The sequence below is a fragment of the Periophthalmus magnuspinnatus genome, chromosome 13 (assembly GCF_009829125.3).
Source record: "Periophthalmus magnuspinnatus isolate fPerMag1 chromosome 13, fPerMag1.2.pri, whole genome shotgun sequence".
Classification (NCBI taxonomy): domain Eukaryota; kingdom Metazoa; phylum Chordata; class Actinopteri; order Gobiiformes; family Gobiidae; genus Periophthalmus; species Periophthalmus magnuspinnatus.
This window is the reverse complement of record NC_047138.1, coordinates 18,264,119-18,290,902: the sequence shown is the minus strand read 5'-3', so window position 1 is coordinate 18,290,902 and position 26,784 is coordinate 18,264,119. Positions and strand designations below refer to the sequence as shown.

The following is a 26,784-nucleotide window of genomic DNA, read 5'->3' as shown; positions in this document are numbered from 1 at the left end:
TGATGTCAGACAGGTGAGAGGGAGGGGTGACATCAGATAGGTGAGAGGGAGGAGTGACGTCAGGCAGGTGAGAGGGAGGAATGATGTCAGATAGGTGAGAGAGGAGAGAGATCAGACAGGTGAGAGGGAGGAGTGATGTCAGATAGGTGAGAGGGAGGAGTGACGTCAGACAGGTGAGAGGGAGGAGTGACGTCAGACAGGTGAGAGGGAGGAGTGACGTCAGCAGGTGAGAGGGAGGAGTGACGTCAGATAGGTGAGAGGGAGGAGTGACGTCAGGCAGGTGAGAGGGAGGAGTGGTGTCGGACAGGTGAGAGGGAGGAGTGATGTCAGGCAGGTGAGAGGGAGGAGTGGTGTCGGACAGGTGAGAGGGAGGAGTGAGGTCAGACAGGTGAGAGGGAGGAGTGACGTCAGATAGGTGAGAGAGAGGAGGGAGATCAGACAAGTGAGAGGGAGGAGTGATGTCAGATAGGTGAGAGGGAGGAGTGAGATCAGAGGTGAGAGGGAGGAGTGGTGTCAGACAGGTGAGAGGGAGGAGTGACATCATACAGGTGAGAGGGTGAAGCGACATCAGACAGGTGAAAGAGAGGAGTTTCAGCAACAAACATGAAGAAGCATTTCATAAGGACAAGGCAAGGCAAGTTTATTTGTATAGCTCAATTCGTACACAAAGTAATTCAAAGTACTTTACAGAATAAGAAAGTTATTAAAATGACAATACAACAAATCAAAACATAAATAATCATAAATAATCATTATAAAATTAACACTAAAAGAGCAGAGGCAGAATAAAAACTTTTCAGTCATATGCACAGCTAAACAAAACCGTTTGGATTTAAACAGTGTCAAAGTATAGGCCTGTCTCACTTCTTCAGGAAGACTGTTTGAGATTTTAGCTGCAGAAAACTGAAAAGCTGATTAACCATGTAGAGTCCTGCCTCTGGGCACTGGTAGGAAGACAGTTCCTGAAGGCCTCAGAATGTGAGACGATTCATATGGCACTAATATGTTGGAGATCTTCTTTGAATTTGTCTCAGACTTGTTGTGTTGTGATCCTGCGGGATTTAAGCCTGAATGTGGAAGGCAGATATTTACACATAGCAGGCACAAGCAGCAGTGCTCAGAGGCAGGATTGCAAAAATGTCCAACTCGATGGTTTTAATTTGTCCATACTTTTATTTAGTTAGAGATGCGATTCCAGCTCCCACGGATGAATGCTGTCATTGTATCCTTGGACAAGACATTTAACATACGCACACTGGTGTATGAATGTGTGTGTGAATGGGTGAGTGGTTCCTTGATATAAAGTGTTTTGAGTGCCTTTATCTGTTATAAAATATGAATGTATGTTTTTGTACTATTCATACTTATTGATAACTTGGACAGAACTCACTATGAGAGTAGAGTCAAAGAAATATTCAATAATTTAATGGAAAAAAAGGGTTTTTTCCATTTTCCCAAAAGTCCTGAAAAATGACTCAGACCATTATTCAATGAGGATTTGTCTCTATGAAATAATAACCACAAGTGATAGCTATACTTTGGTTATTCTTTGTTTATTATTAAAAAAGATATGCTTTATACATATTTTTTCTCATGTACATATTGTGCCAAACAAATGTAAAACTACAGACATACAAGCACTACTCTACAACTCCTGTGGAAGAGCTTATGTCTCATCCCACACATCCATTTAAACCAGGCGACTCAGTTGTACATCGTCATCTGAAGCCACTGGAACAGGGCACAGTCATATGAGAAACACTTCAGGCATTGCAAAAAGGATTCAGAACCCTGTACACTTTACCTGTCTGTAACTGACTGTGATGGCTCCCATTCCACCCATATCATATGCCTGAAATTTATCTGCCAAAGGACAAAAGAAACACATTTCAGAGTTATGTACAATAGGACTGAAACTTACTATTAGGAAAAATCATACTAAATTTGCTATGGGGTGTAGTGGATGAGTTATTTTAATCTGTGTAACTTTTTAAAAAACTGACACAGATTGGCAGCCTCACTACCATCAATGTGCCCCAGGGCAGTTATGGATACATTAGTAGCTTTCCACCACTGAGTGTGGAGTGAATGAATAATGCACGGTATTGTAAAGCGACTTTGAGCATTTGAAAAAGCAGTATATAACTAACTGACTGACTAATTTTTAGAATTATTATTATAATTATTATCATCGTGTGTTCCTCCCTGTCCCATATTTTTATAATTTTGAACTTCAGACTAATGTACTGATACCAAATTTACTTTTTTTTTTTTTTTTAATTTTAGCTAGTAGGCCGTATTTTAGCAAAAATTTGCATTTTTGGACCTCCAAATGTCCTGTGACTCTTAACTTCCAATCACTGTACTTGACACTATTTGGTCAAATGCCAAGTGGGATTTATCAAAATTTAGTGAAAAACTTTTTTTTTTGACAGAGTTATGTTGCACTATACTATATATATATATATATATATATATATATATATATATATATATATATATATATATATATATATATATATATATATATATATATATATATATATATATAATCCCTTAAATTATCCTTCAGAACAGAATTTAGCATCAAAATTTATGATCTTTGATGAAATTATTGATTGTTCAGAGCCATTTGACTCTGCAGAAGACTAGCTTGTGTTTGGGGCCATGCAAGTTTATGGACAGTGGAACTAGGCTTTGTCTAAAACAGGATCAGGACTAACACAGGGATCAAATATCACTATAAACATGGGACTGCTTTTGAACAACTAAAAACTTCAAACCCATGACCATAGAGCTTCCTTTAGTTGATTAGCTCCATTTGAAAAACAAAGCTCCAAACAGTTCCTCTTAAAGTGACACAAAAGACAACAGCACCTGTATTACACACTTTTTCTTTTACAGGTGTGAACTGTATGATTTTTTCAACATTGATTTTGTTTCCATGTTTCCAAGCAGAACTCGAGTGTTTCTGACCATAATTACACATTCTGAGCCTGTATTTGGCAAAGTCTCACGTGCATCAAACACAAGTCAAAACCGGTCTAAACATAATTTCACCCTAGATTATACATTTTGATCCAAAACTCTGCTCAGAGTAATGTCAGAACAGATTTTCATCAAAAAACATTATTTTTCAAAAACATCTTTTTCATTTGACACGAATTTGGTAAACAATGTGTGTTTCAACATGATGAGTAGATCGTATGAAGGTCAATTTTCAATTTTTACATAAATTCACCCCCCCACACACACATATATTCATGTAAATGATGTCCTGTGAGATGTATATTTCATAAAAGTTTTCAGTCTGGAGTTGAAATAAAGTTGGTATGAAAGGCCGAATATAGAAATGTAAACAGGACTCACTGAATCCCATTGAAATTAATGGGAAAATGGCTGGGCTCATTGGAACTTCAACATCACTTTTTGCTCTCGTTCAAATATCTGACATTTTTCCAAACAGCATCTACACTAAATTTAGACCCCCTCCCACCTTCTAATGCACCAAATATTTTTTTTGTCAGTCATGTAATTTCAGAGTTATAGGGCCTTATAATGTAAAAACAAATCACCTTTTTCACATAATCAAGGCCTATTGGCACTAAATATATAAATGTAAGGTAAATGTGTCATCAGTGCATTAGTCTGAATTCAGGATAAAAACAGAGCCTAAAATGATTTTTTTATTATTATTATTATTATTATTTTTTTTTTTATTATAAGTTATAAGAGAAACAACTTCAATGTAACACTTTGCTCTCAGTCAAAATAATAATGGTAATGATAATAATAGTAATTAAAACTGCAAGCAGTGATAAAGGCCCTCGCCACCCCTTGCGACCGCGAGGTACAAGCCACCGCGGAGATCCTGCCTTTCGTTCCCGCTTTCATCGCTCCTCCCCCCAAAATCAGCAACTGAGTAATACTACTCCATTCATTCCAATGAGAGCATTTATGACATTGTCACGCCTGTACGGTTAGAAATAGAGGTATATCTTTATTGGCTTTTTTGTTCAGTATGATGAGAGGAATATGTGTACCAAATTTCCATGGTCTATGACAAAGTAATAATTTTTCATCCCAGTTAACCAAAACCCATGTATTTCAATGAGAAATGTCAGACGTTGCCATGGCAACACCTTTGAAAATAGAGGTATGGTGTCACTGACATTTTTGTTCAGTATAGGAATAGGGATGTTCATGCCAAATTTCAAATGTTTGTGACAAAGTAATGTTTTTACATGCCATTTAAAATTTTCAAGGGGGCGCTGTGGAACAATGTAGTCTTTGATATGTGTAAATTGCATATCTATTCACTCAGATCAAGATTTTGAACAAAATGTATATTAATGCCGGGAAATAGGACACTGCATGTGTGAGTTATGCTCACTTTAACACGTAAAAATATTGCTTTTTTCTTTGATTGGTGGCCACACCCACATTTTATGATGTAGAAAAATCCAGGACAGTTCCATATAATCCCACATGGGTCTAGTTCATTTTGACCAATTTGCAAGTTTCTTGAATGAAAATCCAAGGCGCAATAAATCCAAATGTGAGAGGTAAAATTTTGGAAAAATGGGGTTCCGCCCACAATGGCAGACTTCCTGTAGGGTTTAGAGTGGGGTCATAATATAATTTTTTACTTGTCTTGAAATGTTCTATGTTTGTACCAAATTTCATTTGTCTACGACGAAAAAGGTCTCTATTTGCCGCAATGTATTTCAAATTTTGAGGTGGCGCTAATGAGTCATTTTGATACGTTAATTTTTTTGAATATCAAAATAATAAATTTTTCACCAACCTTGAATTTTGGGTCCAATAAAATTGACTTTTCGTTAACGTTCAGGGGGTCAAAAGTGGATTCAAAGTCGCGACCAAAATAAGAAGAAGAAGAAGAAGAAGAAGAATAATGGAAACGCATTTTCCACCCATTATTTTTCTCCTAAACCATAACAGCTACAGTCATGTGACTTTCTCACATTGTGCCCCATCACAAATAAGGCCCCTGTGGATTTTTTCACACGTTCACGTCAAAGCGTTTGTCTTCTACGAATTTTTGAAAATGAAATTTGAAGAGGGCGCTAGAGAGCCATTTTGTGAGAGAGTGCCTTGATTTGCATATCATTGCGTTCAGCTCACAAATGTGCATAAACGCTGTATTAGCGTTTTCCCAACAAAAAATGTGTGAAAGATAAATATTTTATTGAAATATTGCAAAAATTGCGATTTTGTTGAAAATTCACCCTGACCACACCCAAAGTCATAATCAAAATGTAATTGTTAATCTTTAATCACACATGAGTTTAGAGGGATTTGGCCAAATTTGAAGTGTTTGTGATGAAAACTGGGCGAGAAAATGTCCTGAATGCGTGGGTGTGCACTTTTGTCGTTCTCGGGTTTGATCCAATATGGCCGACTTCTTGTACACTTTAGGGTGGGGCCATAATATCATTTTTGTCATGTCCCGACATGTACTATTTTTTGATGTGAGTTTCGGATTTTTACGTCGACTTTTTTCCAAGTCGGGCTCCCATTGGCCCCATGAAAATCAAAGTTTGAGGTGGCGCTACTGAGTCGTCTTTCGTTATTTTTTCTCGGGGTCTTTTGTGACAATTAGAGCTCGTCGAGTTCTAATTTTTGACACCACTCACTGCCATGTCGGGGCGTGTTTACTACTTGATTTTTGCCATTTTCCGGGTTTCGGACGCGGTTTTAATGAGTCCCTCGCCGGGACGGAGTCCCAGGCTCGGGCCTAATAACCCGGAAAATGGCAAAAATCAAGTAGTAAACACGCCCCGACATGGCAGTGAGTGGTGTCAAAAATTAGAACTCGACGAGCTCTAATTGTCACAAAAGACCCCGAGAAAAAATAACGAAAGATGACTCGGTAGCGCCACCTCAAACTTTGATTTTCATGGGGCCAATGGGAGCCCGCCTCGGAAAAAAGTCGACGTAAAAATCCGAAACTCACATCAAAAAATAGTACATGTCGGGACATGACAAAAATGATATTATGGCCCCGCCCTAAAATGTACAGGAAGTCGGCCATATTGGATCAAACCCGGGAACGACAAAAGTGCACATCCTCGCATTCAGGACATTTTCTCGCCCAGTTTTCATCATAAACACTTCAAATTTGGCCAAATCCCTCTAAACCCATGTGTGATTAAAGATTAACAATTACATTTTGATTATGACTTTGGGTGTGGTCAGGGTGAATTTTCAACAAAATCGCAATTTTTGCAATATTTCAATAAAATATTTCTCTTTCACACATTTTTTGTTGGGAAAATGCTAATACAGCGTTTATGCACATTTGTGAGCTGAACGCAATGGTATGCAAATCAAGGCACTCTCTCACAAAATGGCTCTCTAGCGCCCTCTTCAAATTTCATTTTCAAAAATTCGTAGAAGACAAGCGATTTGTCGTGGACGTGTGAAAAAATTCACAGGGGCCTTATTTGTGATGGGGCACAATGTGAGAAAGTCACATGACTGTAGCTGTTATGGTTTAGGAGAAAAATAATGGGTGGAAAATGCGTTTCCATTATTCTTCTTCTTCTTCTTCTTCTTATTTTGGTTGCGACTTTGAATCCACTTTTGACCCCCTGAACGTCAACGAAAAGTCAATTTTATTGGATCCAAAATTCAAGGTTGGTGAAAAATTTATTATTTTGATCTTCAAAAAAATTAATGTATGAAAATGACTCAATAGCGCCACCTCAAAATTTGAAATACATTGCGGCAATGAGAGACCTTTTTCATCGTAGACAAATGAAATTTGGTACAAACATAGAACATGTCAAGACAAGTAAAAAATTATATTATGACCTCACCCTAAACCCTACAGGAAGTCGGCCATTGTGGGCGGAACCTCATTTTTTCAAAATTTTACCTCTCACATTTGGATTTTTTGCGCCTTGGATTTTCAGTCAACAAACTTGCAAATTGGTCAAAATGAACTAGACCAATGTGGGATTATCAGCAACTCTTTTGGAATTTTCTAAGTAATAAAATGTGGGTGTGGCCAGCCTGCAAAGAAAAAAGCCATTTTTAAAAGTTTTTCATTGCATGTAACTCACACAGTTAGTGTCCTACATCCCGGCATGAATATACTTTTTTATTCAAAATGTTGATCTGAACACATAGATATACAATTTACACAGGTCAGACTTTATATTTCTCCACAGCGCCCCCTCAAACTTTGATTTTATGGGGCCAATGGGAGCCCGACTCGGAAAAAAGTCAACTTAAAAATCTGAAACTCACATCAAAAAATAGAACATATTGGGACATGACAAAAATGATATTATGGCCCCGCCCTAAAATGTACAGGAAGTCGGCCATATTGGATCAAACCCGGGAACGACAAAAGTGCGCACCCTCACATTCAGGATATTTTCTCGCACAGTTTTCATCACAAACACTTCAAATTTGGCCAAATCCCACTAAACCCATGTGTGATTAAAGATTATCAATTTTACTTTGATTATAACTTTGGGTGTGGTCAGGGTGAATTTTCAACAAAATCGCACATTTATGAATATTTCAATAAAATATTTCTCTTTCACACATTTTTTGTTGGGAAAACGCTAATACAGCGTTTATGCACATTTGTGAGCTGAACACAATGATATGCAAATCAAGGCACTCTCTCACAAAATGGCTCTCTAGCGCCCTCTTCAAATTTCATTTTCAAATATTCGTAGAAGACAAACGCTTTGACGTGGACATGTGAAAAAAAATCACAGGGGCCTTATTTGTGATGGGGCACAATGTGAGAAAGTCACATGACTGTAGCTGTTATGGTTTAGGAGAAAAATAATGGGTGGAAAAAAAATTTCCATTATTATTAGGCCCGAGCCTGGGACTCCGTCCCGGCGAGGGACTCATTAAAACCGCGTCCGAAACCCGGAAAATGGCAAAAATCAAGTAGTAAACACGCCCTGACATGGCAGTGAGTGGTGTCAAAAATTAGAACTCGACGAGCTCTAATTGTCACAAAAGACCCCGAGAAAAAATAACGAAAGATGACTCGGTAGCGCCACCTCAAACTTTGATTTTCATGGGGCCAATGGGAGCCCGACTCGGAAAAAAGTCGACGTAAAAATCCGAAACTCACATCAAAAAATAGAACATGTCGGGACATGACAAAAATGATATTATGGCCCCGCCCTAAAATGTACAGGAAGTCGGCCATATTGGATCAAACCCGTGAACGGCAAAAGTGCACACCCTCGCATTCAGGACATTTTCTCACCCAGTTTTCATCAGAAACACATCAAATTTGGCCAAATCCCACTAAACCCATGTGTGATTAAAGATTAACAATTACATTTTGATTATGACTTTGGGTGTGGTCAGGGTGAATTTTCAACAAAATCGCAATTTTTGCAATATTTCAATAAAATATTTCTCTTTCACACATTTTTTGTTGGGAAAATGCTAATACAGCGTTTATGCACATTTGTGAGCTGAACGCAATGGTATGCAAATCAAGGCACTCTCTCACAAAATGGCTCTCTAGCGCCCTCTTCAAATTTCATTTTCAAAAATTCGTAGAAGACAAGCGATTTGTCGTGGACGTGTGAAAAAATTCACAGGGACGTTATTTGTGATGGGGCACAATGTGAGAAAGTCACATGACTGTAGCTGTTATGGTTTAGGAGAAAAATAATGGGTGGAAAATGCGTTTCCATTATTATTATTCTTATTTTGGTCGCGACTTTGAATCCACTTTTGACCCCCTGAACGTTAACGAAAAGTCAATTTTATTGGACCCAAAATTCAAGATTGGTGAAAAATTAATTATTTTGATGTTCAAAAAAATTAATGTATCAAAATGACTCAATAGCGCCACCTCAACCTGAAATACATTGCGGCAATGAGAAACTTTTTTCATCATAGACAAATTAATTTTGATACAAACATAGAACATGTCACGACAAGAAAAATATTATATTATGACCCCACCCTAAACCCTACAGGAAGTCGGCCATTGTGGGCGGAACCCAATTTTTCAAAAATTTTACCTCTCACATTTGGATTTTTTGCGCCTTGGATTTTCATTCAAGAAACTTGCAATTTGGTCAAAATGAACTACACCCATGTGTATGGAAGCCCGTTTCCGCCATGAAAAAAAAAATAAAAGCCCCACAGAAAGTCGAAATTACGAGTTTTAAACTCGAAATTACGAGTTTTAAACTCGAAATTACGAGTTTTAAACTCGTAATTATGAGTTTAAAACTCGTAATTATGAGTTTAAAACTCGTAATTATGAGTTTAAAACTCGTAATTACGAGTTTAAAACTCGTAATTTCGACTTTTAAAACTACTAATTATGAGTTTAAAACTCGTAATTATGAGTTTTAAAACTACTAATTATGAGTTTAAAACTCGTAATTAGAACTTTTAAAGTCTTAATTGAGCTTGTAGCACACTGCAACTGAGTGTACAGAGCAGAGGAGACAGGAGGAGGACTGTTATGTTTATCACCTACATACTTTTAAAAAATGAATAAATTAAGCTCCAGTAAAGTTTCTGGCGTCTTGAACAAATCAGTGGGCCCTGAGTGCTGTTCTGACCACTCATGAGCTGTGCTCTGTGTCTGTGAGCGCTCGTTTTCCTGGTCTGAGCAGAGTGCCAGCTGGTCACAACCCCGCTGGTTTATTGAGGAAATTATTAAAATACCAAATTCATTTAATCAAAATTGATAAGGTTCACTTTTTGTAAATGTTACATTCCCAAAATTACGAGTTATAAACTCATAATTCATACTTTTAAAAGTCCTAATTACGAGTTTTAAACTCATAATTAGTAGTTTTAAAAGTCGAAATTACGAGTTTTAAACTCGTAATTACGAGTTTTAAACTCATAATTACGAGTTTTAAACTCATAATTAGTAGTTTTAAAAGTCGAAATTACGAGTTTTAAACTCGTAATTACGAGTTTTAAACTCATAATTACGAGTTTTAAACTCATAATTACGAGTTTAAAACTCGTAATTTCGACTTTCTGTGGGGCTTTTATTTTTTTTTTCATGGCGGAAACGGGCTTCCATACATGTGGGATTATAAGCAACTCTTTTGGAATTTTCTAAATTATAAAATGTGGGCGTGGCCAGCCTGCAAAGAAAAAAGACGTTTTTTACAGGTTTTAAATGCGTGTAACTCACACAGTTAGTGTCCTATGTCCCGGCAGGAATATACTTTTTTATTCAAACTGTTGATCTGAACACATAGATATACAATTTACACAGGTCAGACAATAAATTGCTCCACAGCGCCCCCTTGAACTTTTGAATTGGACCAAAAAAATTTACATATGTCAGATTTTTTTCTGCTCCACAGCGCCCCCTTGAACTTTCGAATTGGACCAAAAAAATTACTTTGACGTAAACATCTGAAATTTGGCATGGACATTTGGCTTGGCAAACTGAAGAAAAAAGCCAATACAACATACCTCTATCGGCAACTATGTTACCGTGGTAACATAATAAATGTGTCATTGAAATGAATGGGGTTCAGATTACTGGACTTTGTTGTAGACTAAATAGATGCTCTACACTCACCAAACTATGGCCTAAAATTCAAAATTGGCAAAAAATTTAGAATTCTCATGTGCAAAAAAATTTATGTGTCAAAAAGACTCAATAGCGCCCCCTCAAAATTTGAAATACATTACGGCAATGAGAGACCTTTTGCATCGTAGACAAATGAAATTTGGTACAATCATAGAACATGTCAAGACAAGTAAAAAATTATATTATGACCCCACCCTAAACCCTACAGGAAGTCAGCCATTGTGGGCGGAACCCCATTTTTTCAAAATTTTAACTCTCACATTTGGATTTTTTATGTCGTGGATTTTCATTCAAGAAACTTGCAAAATGGTCACAATTTACTAGACCCATGTGGGATTATAGGGAACTCTTTTGGAATTTATGGAAGCTATAAAATGTGGGTGTGGCCAGCCTGCAAAGAAAAAGTATGTTTTTTGAAGTTTTAAATGGCCCGTAGCTCACACATGCAGTTTCCTATTTTCCGGCATTAATTAACATTTTGTTCAAAATCTTGATCTGAGTGCATAGATATGCAATTTACACGTATCAAATATTACATTGCTCCACAGCGCCCCCTTGAAATTTTTAAAGGGCACGTAAAAAAATTACTTTGTCACGAACATTTGAAATTTGGCATGGACATCCCTACTCTGATAGTGAACAAAAAAGTCAATGACACCATACCTCTATTTTGAAAGGTGCTGCCATGACAACATCTGACATTTCTCATTGAAATACATGGGTTTTGGTCTACAAGGATGAAAAATAATTACTTTTTCATAGACCATTGAAATTTGGAACACATATTCCTCTCATCATACTGAAGAAAAAAGCCAATGAACACATACCTCTATTTCCAACCGTGCAGGCGTGAAAATGTGATAAATGGTGTCATTGGAGTGAATGGAGTAGTATTACTCAGTCGCTGATTTTGGGGGGAGGAGCGATGTAAGCGGGAACGAAAGGCAAGATCTCCACGGTGGCGTGTACTCCGCGGTCGCAAGGGGTGGCGAGGGCCTTTATCACTGCTTGCAGTTTTAATTATAATTATAATTATTATATATACTGACTGTGGCAAAGGCTTCATGGTGACATTGGAGGTTCTTTTTTTTTTACTCTAACTTGAGTTAATATGTGGATCATTATTTTTGCCTTCCACTACATATGTAGTAAGATGTCTATTGTCTAGATGTCTAATATTGCAAAATATCTTGACAAAAAATTGTTAAAAAGCAGAATTCATGCTGATTCAATCCCAAAGCAAGTGTTACAAAAGTAGATTAAAAGCCTGATTCATGCATGGTACATCGTAGGAGTGAAAACTACTCAAAGCTAACTCCAAAGAGCAGAAGGGCTTACGGATCATGCTCTCCAGCTTCATAAGCACAAAGAGGAAGCCTGGGTAACTGATGGTCAGGTCTGGCTCTGTGTACCTGAGACCCACCAGCTGCATCACCATATCATCCACCAAGATACCTGTGCACACAAGGCTGAAGTCAAACATCAAATTGGACAAAACTGACACATTTACTGTGAATTTCCTCCTTTACACATTTTATTCTTCTAGAAATTCTCCAGTCCTCATTTCAAATCAGTTTGATTAGCAGAGGTGGGTAGTGCTCAATTACATTTACTCGGTTACATTTATTTGAGTAACTTTTTAAAGAAATTGTACTTTTCCCATGTAACTTTCTAGCTGCATACTTTTACTCCTACTTCAATAATATTTTTAACAGAGTAACAGTACACCTACTTGAGTAAAAGTTTTGGCCACTCTTTATGTTGACAATATTGAATTAGATGATTTGAATATTTGTGTTTCTTGCAGCGCTCCTTCAGATATAATGTTTTTTTTGGGGGGGGGGGGGGTTCAAATTTTTGTGTCTATCCTTGGAAAACACCAGATTTTGTGCATTAAATAATGTTTGCCTTTCAAAATACTTGACTTCAAGTTATACATCAAATGTTGTCTCTTTATTTACCATATACTTGTTTTGCTATTACTTGAGTAATTCCTTAAAACACTGGTTTGTACTTCTACCCAAGAAATATTTTGAAGTAACATTACTCTTACTTGAGTAAAATGTTTGGCTATTCTACCCACATCTGAAAAATAGTGACCACATATTATATATTTAGTTGGTGTGTTCATTTAATATCATGTTTTGACCTGATTTATGGTTAAAACAGATTGTAGCAATGTTTGTAGTTTTTCCTTTATTCATGAAGGATTTCATCTGAAACCTCAGGTATATTAGCCTTATCAGGGATGAGTTGGCTCCCTCTGCTGGTATGTTAATTGAACACAGGGTAATTCATATTTGAGATAAAAGATGCCTCACCAGCAGCCTTTAGAGCTGGGCCCACCTCCTTGTACTCCAGCCGTTGACTTTTGTTCTTATCAAACACCAAGAAGATGTCCTACACACATACACAAGCAGCTCAAAGTGAGACACAGGCAAGAAGAAAAAGCAGTGTGATTAGGGCTGGGCAATATGGCCATAAAAATTGAATCCTGATGTAATTCCTGTGACAGTGTACTTAAAAAAAAAACATCATATTCACAAAAAAATATTCTTGCATGACCTGATAATTGTAGACACAATATTTAATATAATGAAGCGTGCATTCACATTTCTGAGCTGAATGTAATGACATGCAAATTAGGGCTCTATAGCACCCTCTTCAAATGTTATTTTAAAAAATTCATAAAAGACAATCTATCTGTTGAACTTGTGAAAAAATGTACAGAGACACGCTTCATAATGGGGAACAATGTGGCAAAGCATATCAGATCTGGATGGACTCAATGTAGCATTAGTGTGTTTTGGTGACATGAACATAATCATGTGTGAATTGAACTAATTAAATGGGTCTCCAGCGCACCTGGCACTTATCTTGATTATCTCTTCAAAAGTATGCACAAAAATACTAAGTGTACATGAATCGCAATTAAATTGAAACCATAATTTGGCTCTAAGAAAATTGTTGTACACATTTTTGGCCCAGCCCTAAATGTGGTGCACTATGACTCACTGTCCACCTCCGGATCTTGTCCCACAGAGCCTGGAACTCGGGCCAGTTCAGTTTGGCCATCCCTTGTGTCTGAGGGACAGATCAGGAAAGTTCATGTGTCCTGACCTATGCGACCATGATTGCCATGGTCATGGTTGGATGCTCTTGCAACTGACTAGCTGGCATACTGACCAGTGTTTACATTTTTTATTTTTATGTTACATTTTTAACTTAATATTTGGGGATTTTGACCAAGTCAGAAGTAAAGTTCAAAGTGCTGAACTTACGGCTATTGGACTGTGTGATTTGAGCAGTTTGTTTTTCCTGCATCCATGGCAACCCAGCTTGGAAATAGCTATGCTAGCAAGCTAGCTTTGAAATTCTACAGACTTTTAGCAACAATGCAACAGACATTCTACTCCAAATATGGCACAAGACAGTCCAGAGGAAATGGCCTGTCTCATCGCTGACCAAAGCAAGAGAGTAGAGTGAGACTTAGGAGAGGCTTTCTTGTTGAGTCTCAACAGTTCACACTCTACACTAATGCAGGACCTGATGACATGTTCCCCTACACTGAGACTTTTGTTTGAGCTTTTCTGTTATTATTATATTTTACTGCTCTATGTGCTTAAAATTGCCACTTTGGGACAAATCAAGTGATTTTGATTAGATTCTGTAAGACCCATCAGCAGACCCTCAGCAGCTAAACCCCATCTCCTCATCTCCTAGACCTGATCACGAACCTTTCCTTGAAACAGTAAACTGCACTCTCCATATACCGTCCACCATTAAATTAATCCTATTTTGGTGTTCCAGCATAGCCATTTATTGAATATGCCATATTTTCACTGGTACTAAGAAACCTGCATAAGAATACTTCAAAATATATAGTATAGAATATAAAATAGTGTCCTATTTTTTCATGGAATTTAACACTAATTGCATGTGAACTGCATAATTTAAAAAAGGCATAAAATGAATTAATTCAGTGAACTTTTTTTTAAAAACACTTTGACTTCACCTCCATTTCACATCCAGTTATACGTTTCATTACAAATCAGGTACATGAGTTTGAAGGATACATCCATGAGCACCACCAAGCTCTTACAGTGCTCCAGAGCCAGGTACTTCTCGCTGCCGTTCAAGACTGCCACCGCGCCCAGAGGGAAAATAACACAATTATTACAAGTAAAGGATTTTTTCTCAGCTATTAATGATAGAGTATTTTATAATTGAGGTATAGCAGTGATAAAACATTAAGATGAAAGCAGTACCCCAAAGATCTGTGGGCTTACTGACCTCCTCCTTGAATGGCTTCCTTCAGAAGGTGGTAGAGGTGCAGTGGTTTGCAGAAGCCTGACTGAAAACACAAAACTATGGAATCATGTTCTGTAGACAGTCAGTCACCCATGGCATGTGTGTAATTTAGTTGAGGGCTTCATTCAGTACGGCGGAACCATTTGAAAAAAATATCTTATCGTGAAGTGCCTCCTCCTGATAGCAAACAAATATATACTGCTAAAGAAATGGGTGGCAATGGATCTAAACTACAGTGTTAGCCAGTCTCTAACAAAACACAGTGTCATACTGTGTATTCTTGTTCGTGGGAGACAATTCAAATGGTGATTTAATTAAGAGCCCTTAGTCTTTGCACTCACCTTGTCAGAATACTTCTTAAAGAGACGCTTGGTGGATTCGGGAGAGGGCAGAGCAGCTTGATGTGGAGATGAAGGCTGTGGCATAAGAGGGCACATTTGGAATCAATCCAACTTAAAATGTATATGAAACTTCACTCAGAAGGTGTATATGAACACATGTATTTATACATGCATTCATGTGTCAACATTAGTCCCTTCAATCTGTGATGGACATAAGTATAGCTGGGGTAAGTCCATGTATTTCATAAGTGTTTTGTATGACTCAGATGTTGAATGGCAGGGTTTTTCCTGTTTCTTTTTCTGCTTTCTGTGGTGAAACTACCTCCTTCATTGGGGAGATGTCTTGTGGTGCTGGTGTGTGAGGCGGGCTGAAACACAACAAGGACATCACTCATTCTCTGCTCTTTACCTCTACAATAAATGAAGAATGAAAGCACTGACCTGGTTGATTTGTTCTGCTCAGTCAGCACTCGGAGCAGGAAGTCCCCCTGCTGGTGGGTCTCGGCCGTAGAAGGGATGATGATGTAGCGGCCCGGGGGCAGACTGTCCCGCAGCACCACCTCCCGCCGAGAGGAGTACTGCGGACTGCAGAGGAGTGGGCGAGTAGAGCTCAAGTTGGAAGAGGACAGGTATGTGTTCTGAGGGTGGGCCTGTGGAGGAGCCAATCCATTACCATGACATCTGTCTCATTACACCAACAAACAGACTTAATCCCTACCATGTGCAGATGGAGAGCTGTGGACAGGTTTAACCCTCTGCGTCGCTGGTGCTTCTGCATCAGAGACAGCACAAAGGAGCAAACGGGAGGATCGGAGGAGGGGTCAACCTGTGAAAGCTCTAGCAGGAACTGAGGGTTCTGCCAGAACAAGCCTGAAACACACAAACGTTTACTAACACCATTTACCATTTCACAGGGTAAGGTCATTGCCAGAGAGTAAGGTCATGCTCACAGGGAAAGCTCATTCTCACAGCAAAAGAAAAATATAAAATCTGTCAACTAGACAAAACGCTTCTTCAGTTCTGGTCAAACTGCGGATGGCGACTGCTTTATATCTGCTTAAGGGAGGAGCTAAATACACTGAAACTAAAAACACCTATTGTTTACAGTTTCTGTTTATAGGCTAGGTCTATTGTGCCACCCAAAGTGTACACTGTGCCTGAGTCCTACTTAGCATAGTCATTTAAGCCCCTAATGAGTGATTTGACCCTATTGTTTTGTGTGCTTTGCTTTGGGTCTGAGGATGGAGTTATAGATGGAGGATAGACGAAGTTGCCTTAGACTCTCAGGCTCCCATTCCTGTTCAAGTATCTCACCATCTTCAAAGGAGTGGTTAGTGGCTTTGAGATGGAGATGCACGGCGGACTGGGGTCCAGAGGAACTTTCATGCCGGTGTTGGTACATCCTCTTAATGAGTAGCTGTTTAGTTTCTCCAATGTAACGCTCACTGCACTCTTCACTACACTGAATGGAGTAGACTACATTGCTTTGTTTATGGCTTGGGGTTTTGTCCTTTAGGTGAACCAGTTTTGTCTTAAAGCATTTGTGGGTTTGAAAAAGACAGGAATCTCATACTGTCTGAAAATTCTCTGAAGTTTTTCAGACACACCAGCTGTGTAAGGAATGGTAACACCTTTCCTTCTGGATTCAGATTCCCTGTTGTCCTGTTTTTCAGCTCTCTTAGATCTATTGAAGGCCCACTTTGGATATCCACAAGCCACAGGCTTCCTGAAGACGTCTACCTGGAGTCGCTGGTCCTCTCCTATTGTTACTGCACAATCTAAAACGGCCAGTTTGTTCTCCTTGGCTTCTTCCCGTGTGAACTTGATGTTTGGATCCACAGCATTAATATGTGCAGTAAAAGGCTCCAGATCCTGAGTTTAGATTTTAGTCCAGTTGTCATCCACATATCGATACCAATGTGTGGGTGGAGTCCCTGGAAACGAGGCCAAAGCCTCCTGTTCAAATTGTTCCATGTATAAATTAGCCATAATAGGAGAGACCATGGCACAGCCGTGGATTTGCCTTTAGAAGTTTCCTCTAAACTGGTAATATGTGGTATTAAGACAAATTTCTAGCAGTTTGCAGATTTTGTCCGGTGTCAGTTTTATTCTGTCTTTTAACTTAGTATCCTGCAGTAGCCTCCTTTTTGCTGCCTCCAACGCTACTGAAGTGGGGATACAAGTGAAAAGAGAGGTCACATCAAATGAAACCATGGTCTCATCCGGATCAAACTGGAGATGCTTGATTTTGCTCACAAATTCTGCTGTGTTCTCAATATGGTGCTCCGTGTTGCCCACCAGGGGAGCCAGGATGGTCTTCAGTTGTTTGGCCACATTGTGTGATAGAATCAACAATACATACAATGGGTCTGAGGGGTACTCCTTCTTTGTGGGAGGCCATAGATACAAGGAATGGAATCACCAGGATAGAGTCTATAATACAGCTGTCTATCAGTGTCTTCAAAGGAGTGGTTAGTGGCTTTGAGATGGAGATGTACGGAAAACTGGGGTCTAGAGGAGCTCTCACAAAGGTGTTGGTACATTTTCTTATTTAGTGGCTGTGGTCAACGTAGTGCTCACTGCACTCTTCACTACACTGAATGGAGTAAACCACATTGCTTTGTCGTTCGGGGTTTTGACCTTTGGGTGAACCAGTTTCTGTCCAAAAGTGTTTATAGGTTTGAAGACCGAAATCTCAAACTGTCTGAAAAATTCTTTGAAGCTTTTCAGATACACCAGCAGTGTAAGAAATGGTTACACCTATCCTTCTAGGTTTAGATTCACTGTTGTCCTGTCTTTTAGCTCTCTTACCTTTATTGAAGGCTCACTTTGGATATCCACAAGCGCAGAGGGCTTTCTCCACGTGTTGTTCCTCCTTCACTTTTTCCTCTGTGTTTGTGGGAACCACTCTGTGTTGTAGCGTACGGATAACTCAGAGATTGTGCTGGAGTGGATGGTGTGACTCAGGCACAGTGCATATTTCGGGTGGCACAATAGACCTAGCCTACAAACAGAAACTGTAAACAATAGGTGTTTACAGTTTCAGTGTAGCTCCTCCCTTCAGAAAGATATTTCAATTCAATTCAATTTCAATTCATTTATTTTTGTAATGCCCAAAATCACAACAACAGTTGTCTCGAAGGGCGTTCATGTTTTGGTTGATGGGGGAAACCGGAGTACCCGGAGGAAACCCATCCAGACACGGGGAGAAACATGAAAAACTCCACACAGAAAGGCCTGGCGACCCGGGGATCCAACCAAACCCTCTTGCTGTGAGGCATGAGTGTTGCCACTCAGCCACCGTGCCGCCAACACACAAAAACTATATATCTATATAAGATATAAGGCAGTGTCCACCAGCAATCTGAGCAGAACTGAAGAAGCGGCTTGGATGAGCAGCAAAATGTCTTCACTCCAACAACGTTTTCTCCAGTTGATAGATTCTATTTTTTTCTTTTGCTATGGTTCAGATTTGGAGGACTGAAGGATAACATAGATATCATCCTCACAAGGTAAGGTCATTTTCACAGGGAAATTTCATAACCACAGGCTAAAGTCATACGTGCAGATTAAGGTCATACTCACAGGGTAGAGTCATTCTCACAGGGAAAGGTCATTCTCACAGGCTAAGATCATTCTCAGAGGTTAAGGTCACAGGGTAAGGTCATTCTCATAGGTTAAAGTCACAGGGTAAGGTCATTGTCACAGGATAAACTCATTTTCACAGGCTAAGGCTGACATGGGCAAACTACGGCCCGGGGGCCACACACGGCCCTTTGGGTTTATTAATCCGGCCCACCAAATGTGACCAAATTATATTAAAATAGGTAAGGGTAAACCTTGTTCAGTTTTTCCACTGTGTTTATTTAACTGAAATTTAATAAATGATTTTTTTTTATTGAAGTAATGCATTTGGAAGGTCATTTTCACAGGCTAAGATAATTTTCACAGGGTAAGGTCATGGTCATAGGGTAAGGTCATTTTCAAAGGGTAAGATCATACTCAAGGGCTAAGATCATACTTACAGGCTAAGATCATACTCATAGGCTAAGGTCACAGGTTAAGGACATTCTCACAGAATAGGGTCATTCTCAAAAGGTAATTTCATACTAGCAGACTAAGGCCATACTGGCAGACTATGGTCATAATGGTAGACTATGGTCATACTGACAGCGTAAAGTCATTCTGACAGGGTAAGGTCATACTCACAGGGTAAGGTCATTCTCACATGGTAAGGTCATTCTCACAGGGTAAGGTCATACTCACAGGTCAAGGTCATTCTCACAAATTCATTATCACATAGCAAGTAAATTAAACTATGCACCTGAGTGGGCAGGGCCACCCGCTGAGATATTTGGCACCCAGTTCCCATGGTGCATTACACAGCACCATGGTCTCACACTGGATGCTGACTGGCTGGGAGACTTGGTCAGATGACACACCTCCATTGACTCAAAGTTCTGCCGGAAGTCTGCCACAGACATCCTGATAACACAAGAACAAGATTGAGGAGAATGGGAAACAGCTCACAGCATAGTGTTAGGGTGATGCATTTTGTATTTGCTTTGCCAGTGTAATGTTTTATCTGAGAAAACTACAAAAAATCTAATTCCTCATAAGGACTGAAACAATTACTAACACTTTAGTTTAGACCTAATGTAGACTCTTTTGGTCCAGTTCTAATCCTGGTCTAGTCCTGGTATGGTTCCAGATTACTCCAGATTTTATGTGGTATGTCTGCCAATGTGAACTATATATGAAGATATTTCTCAACTGATTAAAAAAAAAAAAAAGAATGGGTGTGCTCCAAATGAAACTGTGTATACCAACCAGAACTCTCCATCCTCACGGTTGACCCGGCCCAGCCTCTGCTGCTCCTGGGAGCTCACAGTACTCCACTCTGGGCTAGGGGGAAACATATATCAGCACAAGCTCTCTAACCAACAATGAAGACAGGAGAAAGCAAAGACCTGCGGGAGTCACTCCACGGCCCCTCCCACTCTGTGTTGCCCCAGGGGTTCAGCAGTCGCACCAGCTCAACAGGCCCACGAGACGTCATCACCTACACCAGAAGTTGAAACGGTCATTATTTTTAAAAGAATAAAATCATTCATGATCCACAAATATCCACAACATATCCTTGTTTAAGGTTTGGCTCCACAAACTTGCCATATTAATGTTATGAAGGAAGACCAATTCTACCTTAGTTAATTTGTGCTGACAGATAAGATGTTGAACTTTGTTTCATGTGCATAAAACCCAGTAATTACAGAGCTATAAAGCATAAACCAGGTCAACAACTTCATTCTCCAGCTAAATCGTAAACTATAGGCATTATAGAATGTTGTGATTTCACATATTCAGATTTGCTGACCAGGTTTACGGTTAATATCTTTATAATTACTGGGCCAATGACATGAAACAGAAATTGGCATAACATTCAACGTCTTCTCTGCCAGTATAAATAAACAAAAGGAAATTCATGTTGTCACAGCTCAGCTCTGTGGAGCCAATCCCAAACAAATAAGGTTTAACATTTGTGGATTTCTGTTTTGGATATTTTGGATATTTCTGTCAAAAACATTGATTTTGTTGATTTAGTTGAAAAAAATCTAAGGTCTAGTCACTAATATAAAAGATCAGGTTTGACATTTGCTAATTTATTTCAGATATTTTTTTTATGAAAATACACCTGATGTACACCTAATAACTAACTAATACTAATAATCATAGTGTTAGTTTTTAGACAGATATTGAATGCTAGATGTTACAGACAATTAATATGATGCAGATTCTTTTAGAGTTAGTAAATCCTTCAGAGGGAAATCTTCTAACAAAGTCAATAGATGGAACATAGTAGGTTGATTCTAAGAAGCACATTCTAATTTCATTTAGCTGCATACCCAACCTGTGAGTGACTCTTTGTACATTCTGTCATAGCTTGGATTTTGTTCTATTTTAGAAATGTTATTTTGATGAACAGTACAACATTTGGCTACTCTGCTCTGTGATCCCTTTAAACAGGGTCAGTGTGTCTTGTGTCAGCTGTGGTGCAGTGTAAATACTTTTTCCATGGCAGTCACGGAGTAAGCGTGTCGGAACATGATTCCCAGGGGGTTCTTCTGCTCTAAAGGACCCTGCAACAAACACACAAAGAACAGACTGAAGCAGCATGACAGGACAGGCCCTGGCAGGTTTCAGCATCAACCTTAACCACAGATTTTCATATACAGTCCAACCACTCCTGTTTGATGATTACCACTGCACCTGTCAGATAGTTCTACTGCACCTGTCAGATAGTTATACTGTACCTGTTAAATAGTTCCAAACTACCTGGTATCGAAGATCAGTACCGATACTGAAAAAAAATTAGCTGGATCAGGTATCGGTTGCAGGATATCAGATCGATATCCTGGTTGGGTTTTTAATTGAAAGTAATAAGATTATTCACAGGCTGATTCTGTCCTAGAACTTCTGATAATATTAGATCTTTTATTCATACAAAATTGTTCAGTATTATTTATTTGAAGGGTAAATAATTGTCCCATAACACAGTTGGATCTCTTGTGTAATCTGTCAGATTGTTCCACTGCACCTGTCAGATTGTTCCACTGCACCTGTCAGATTGTTCACTGTACCTGACAGTTTGCACAATTGATGAGTGCTCCTTTGGCCAGAAGTGACTGGATGAAGCTGTATAGATCTCTGGGCAGATGACTGATGGTCAATACCTCCGCCACTCCCCCAGTCATGTCTACCATGGCCTCATGTGGAAAGCCCATGTCCAGAGCCCGGTACCCACCTTTAAGCCTGCACACACAGGTACACCAATACTGTAGGAGGAGTTGAACTGCAGACAAAGAGGTGATGTGGCAGGACACTAAGCATGTCAAGATTATTCAGTTAAAATGCTTTTTCTGATATGTAGTAATAAACATATACACACATTGTGATTTTACATTTGGCCTTATCATAAATGGGACATGGGACTATTAACTTCATATTCAAAACTGCAGAGTTGACTGCCTGGCCCCCACATGGTACTTTTTTTTTTTTTTTTTTAATGTCAACACAGCAACAGTTGTGTACTCACTTGGCATAGGCCTTCTCTAGTAACGAGCTCCAGAACTCCTGCCTCTCTGGGGAGCTCAGGTAGATGAGTTTATTGTCCTTTGTGGGCAGCAGGTCATCGACTCGCACCTCCACCCACTCACCATACTGCCAGAACTGACAAAACAGCATCAAACATTCTTGTGATGGTTTGAACAAGGTTGTATGCCGTTCTCCCTCCTCCATCCCCTTACCCCCTACTTTTTAATATGATAGTAGTAGTATTTTTAGATCCGTCTTTTGCTTCAACCACATTGTCTATGTATTAATGTTGTGTGAGAGAGAAGTGATTGGTGGTGGATGGAGGGTCAGACTTTCCCCCTCCACTGTGCTACATGTCCAAACTTGAAATTATAAAATCTTGGATTAGGGCTGCAAGATTAATCACAATCAAATTGAAATCACAATTTGACTGGTTACAATTAGCAAAAAGTAAAGGCTGCAATTTTTCAAGTACCAGGATTTTATCGGCAAAATGGGGCTGGTTATCTTGCGGGTTGGCTGTCACATTTGCAGGAGGTGTTGTGGCATGGTTATCAATCATAAAGCTAAAAATTATTATTATGCCATGTGGGGAAGCTGGCTCTATGCAGTCGAAGTAGGAGACAGACATGCATAAAAAGTGTTTTTTATCAGACAGAAATGTATTTAAAAGATGAAAATAATTTAAGAAAATAACAACAACTGATCATGAGTAACTTAAATTAAATCTACCAAAAAAACCCACGTGCACACAACTACACTGAAGCCCTCCCAAAAACACTGACTGGCTGGCTTGAATACCCTCCTAAGCAGAAAGCACCTCCCGCAGGTATATACCATCTACTTTACAGGTGCTGTAGGTATAACTTTTAGTAGGATCTCCCCGTCAGCTGCATCCTTTGAGGACCTAAGTCCCTTTAACTTAGAGGTGTTTAAAAATAAACTATAAACACTTAAACATTGAAACTAATAACTGATAATAATAATAACTTAACCCAGTTCTACCCTCCACATGGTCTGGCCCACGACCACACCCAAACCTTTAAAAATGTCCCACGTGGGGCATGCCCCCTCTTTGTCTGCACAATGTGGACATTCAGGTAAGAATGGATGCATATGTATTGTAACAGAATTGAATAAATTTAACCAAATAAAATATCTTTAAAGTAACAGGTGTATGTGTGTCATTGCTAAAAGGCTAAACAAAACAAACCTGGGATAGTTATGTTTAGAGTTTAGTTGCATATTGAAAAATTATAGGAAATGAACAAATGTGTGAATATAAAGAAAATTAAGGTGATATTAATGGGACAAAGGCCCACTTTGTCACATGCCCTATCTTTTTTTTTCAAATCGCACAAAAAGCCTGTAGGTTTTGTATTCTGTATGTATGTTTTTCTGTATGTTATGTTATTGATATTTCAAATATCAAGTAAAAAGCCATAGTTTTTGAATCCAGCCATCTTCAAAATTTTCAAGTCGAATATGTTATCCATGTGTTAGCCAGCTCCAGCGTTTTATAAAAAGTCAGTTGGGGTCAGATCAATGGTTGGGGTTGATCGGAAGTTGGTTGTGATTTTGTAGGGGCTTTGACTTTTAACCATTTTTCAGTCAGAGTCAATGGTAAACTTTTTGTTTTGAAAAGATGCCCCAGCTCACTCATCTATTGAAACAAACAAATAAGAGCTTCCAGAAAAAAGAGTGGTGTATATATAGGATTATGTCTCCATCTCAAAGACAATAACCACTCCTTTGAAAATGGTGAGGTTCAGATCTTAGCCAGAGAAAAATGGTTTGAGAGGGGAGTTAAATAAGCATTTTTGTTAGGAAAGACAATACTTCCTTAAAGAGGAATGGGGGCCTGAGACATAATCTCTCACAGCTCTGTGATTCCATTCTCAGACCCAAAGCAACAAAAAGAATAGGGCCATTAAAGGTCGAATAGGTTTCGGTGAAGTTAGCTCCTCCCTTCAGATAGATATAGCAGCGTTCACCAGGAATCTGACCAGAATGAAGAAGCGGCTTGGATGAGCAGCGAAACATCTTCACTACTACAACGATCTGTCCAGTTGACAAATTTAAACATGGTGTAACCTGTTTCAAGTCAAGGCTAGTAAATCTCCCATACTGGTTTGTGAATACAGATGAATATCAGTACTTGAATATCAAGTATGTTTGCGGATAATGGTCCTTGTGCCACCCCAAACCAGTACAAAGCTGGAGCTGGCCAGTCACTCACCTCCTTCCACTATGTTGCTGTTTAAGCCCTCTACATCAACAATATAATGTCACCAAGAGCTTACCCTGAAGCTGAAGCGACCGGTGTAGTGCTGCTGGAAGTCTTGTCCTGGAGGAACCACCTTCTGGAAGAGCTTGTCGTTCACAGACAAAGAGGCGATGGCTGCCAGCAACCAGCAATCATCTGAGGAGCACAATGGAGAGCATTTACAAGAATCAAATGGAGACATAAATAATAGTGAGTACTGTGCTCAGAACAGTCTAGTCTTTGGTTGCTGTGGGCCTGACAGTTACACAACAACAAATGACAAAAATGCAGCTGCATTTTTTACTTTGTTGCAGTTAATTTTGCATAAATACAAATCAATGATTAGCATTTGTGATTAGCATATGACTCTGACTATGACACTGCATTGTGATGCCGTGATACAGTGGTACATGCCTTATTACATTTACAGTGGCTCCGTCAAAGCTATGTAAAATGTACTTATCTGAATGTATTAACCACAAGTCTGTGAAAAAACACCCCTGGTGCATGGTAATCGTGCTGCACTGTTAATATAGTTTAATTTTGAGATTTTAAAACCATAGTTATGTTTGGTGAATTAACTTTATTAAATTAAATTGTAAAAATGGGTATTAATTAGCAAGTAACTGTCATAAGGGACTTTTAAAAGCTATATCCCCAATGTAACTAACCCATAGAAACTTTGGGATGATTCTGATAAAGCACACAGCATACCAGAAATTCTGCCAGCACAGATCTCCTCCCCCTGACGTTGTGTAAAAGAGATGTGCACAACCTTTGTTTGCACAATGTTTGTATACGCCTGGGCTATTATATTCAGGTCTCACATTGTTCACAAGCTGGTGTTATGCCATGAAGTTGTCTCCTATGCATCACTCCCCCTTCTACAGACTATTTCCTGGATAAAATGGATAAAAGGAGAACATAAATGGCATTTAAATGTATTTATAAAGTGAATGTGGCCTTTTCCATATTTTCTTATTAGTTGCATATAGGCTTATATAGCCCTAGTTTATTGCCATCAGCAATTTGCAATAGCTTCTTTTTTCGTTTTTCTGACGTGCAGTGCAGACATATTTAAAGTCACACTCTCATAAGGTCATTGGTGATATGTTTACAATGGCAGCAGTGTACTCACTGAGTTTGCCCTGGCAAATGTCCAGACGAGTCGCTCCGTTGACAATGAACTGAGGAGAAGCGCAGAGCTCCTGAGCAGGACAGAGAGGAGAGAGGACACACGACACGGAGGACATGAGAGAGGCAGGATCAAAGGACCAACAATTCTACAGACTCGACAAAAGCAGACTGTACTGTGGTAGCTGTGATCTAACCGTCAACCTGTCGGTCAGTGGATCTGACAAAGTACTCACTGCCAAACTGGACTGGACAAATTGGGACTGGGTAGATCTCTCTAAGGCTCTGAGTGAAGTATGAACTCTCAGAGCAAGAAGATGACTTTAGGTACAACTTACAGTTACTATCTCTATCTCTTACCTATCTCTTACCGTACAGTTTTATGGTAAGAAATAGCTCTGTCCTGTGACAGAAGACAAGCAGCGACACGCCAATGAAGACGCAAGAAGAGAGACTTTACCCTCGGTCGCTTCCACTTGACTCCGGACTGCATCTCCAGCTCGCCCAGGGGGAAGTGGTGGTCAACAAAGAAGCCGTCCCGTCCCACAGTGTCTGGATCAGCCGCGAGGTCCACTGACACTGCGCTCAGCAGGTCAGCGAGCCATTTTTTGGACTGCGAGCCCAGGAGCTCATCCTGACACACCGAATCGATGTCGTCCTCAGGCGGCGGAGAGCTGTTTGAGGACCGGCTCACAGACTTCCTCACCACAGTCTTGTCGAGGTCTGGCTCCACAGCAGAACTGCTCATAGTGCGGCTTCTTCTTGCGGCTTCTTCTTGCGCACACTGTAATGAGCAGTGCGCAGAGCAAAGCGCGTAAAACCAGAGCCACTCCCGACGCCTCAGGTGTCCTTACCTGGGCGGCCCTTCAAACAGATCCGGGGCGGGTTTACCATTTTGGCTGTTTGACTGTTTATTTATTTGGTTCAATGCAGAAAAATACGGATGGTTTCGTTTAAATACCACACTTACTTGTCATACTCCTAGATGGGGGTCAAGAGCCCCTCCCGTGACTATACCCAAGAGCTCGCGATATCAACTAAATCTGATATAG

General features: G+C 39.4%; 1 protein-coding gene across 1 annotated transcript; it reads right to left on the bottom strand.

Annotated features, from left to right (window-relative positions):
• Positions 1–621: 621 nt before the first annotated feature.
• Positions 622–26,528, bottom strand: zgc:85932 (uncharacterized protein LOC405875 homolog). The gene is made up of 20 exons (XM_033977037.2): positions 26,193–26,528; positions 25,737–25,806; positions 24,636–24,754; positions 22,334–22,467; positions 21,879–22,050; positions 21,306–21,377; positions 20,211–20,302; positions 20,071–20,145; positions 19,565–19,725; positions 15,959–16,110; positions 15,682–15,890; positions 15,563–15,608; positions 15,241–15,315; positions 14,882–14,942; positions 14,665–14,729; positions 13,604–13,672; positions 12,910–12,988; positions 11,927–12,043; positions 1,805–1,863; positions 622–1,731 (listed from the first exon to the last, which is right to left on the bottom strand). Exons 1-20 carry the CDS (start codon positions 26,478–26,480, stop codon positions 1,705–1,707), a joined length of 2,142 nt encoding a protein of 713 aa, XP_033832928.1. The 5' UTR covers positions 26,481–26,528; the 3' UTR covers positions 622–1,704.
• Positions 26,529–26,784: the final 256 nt, after the last annotated feature.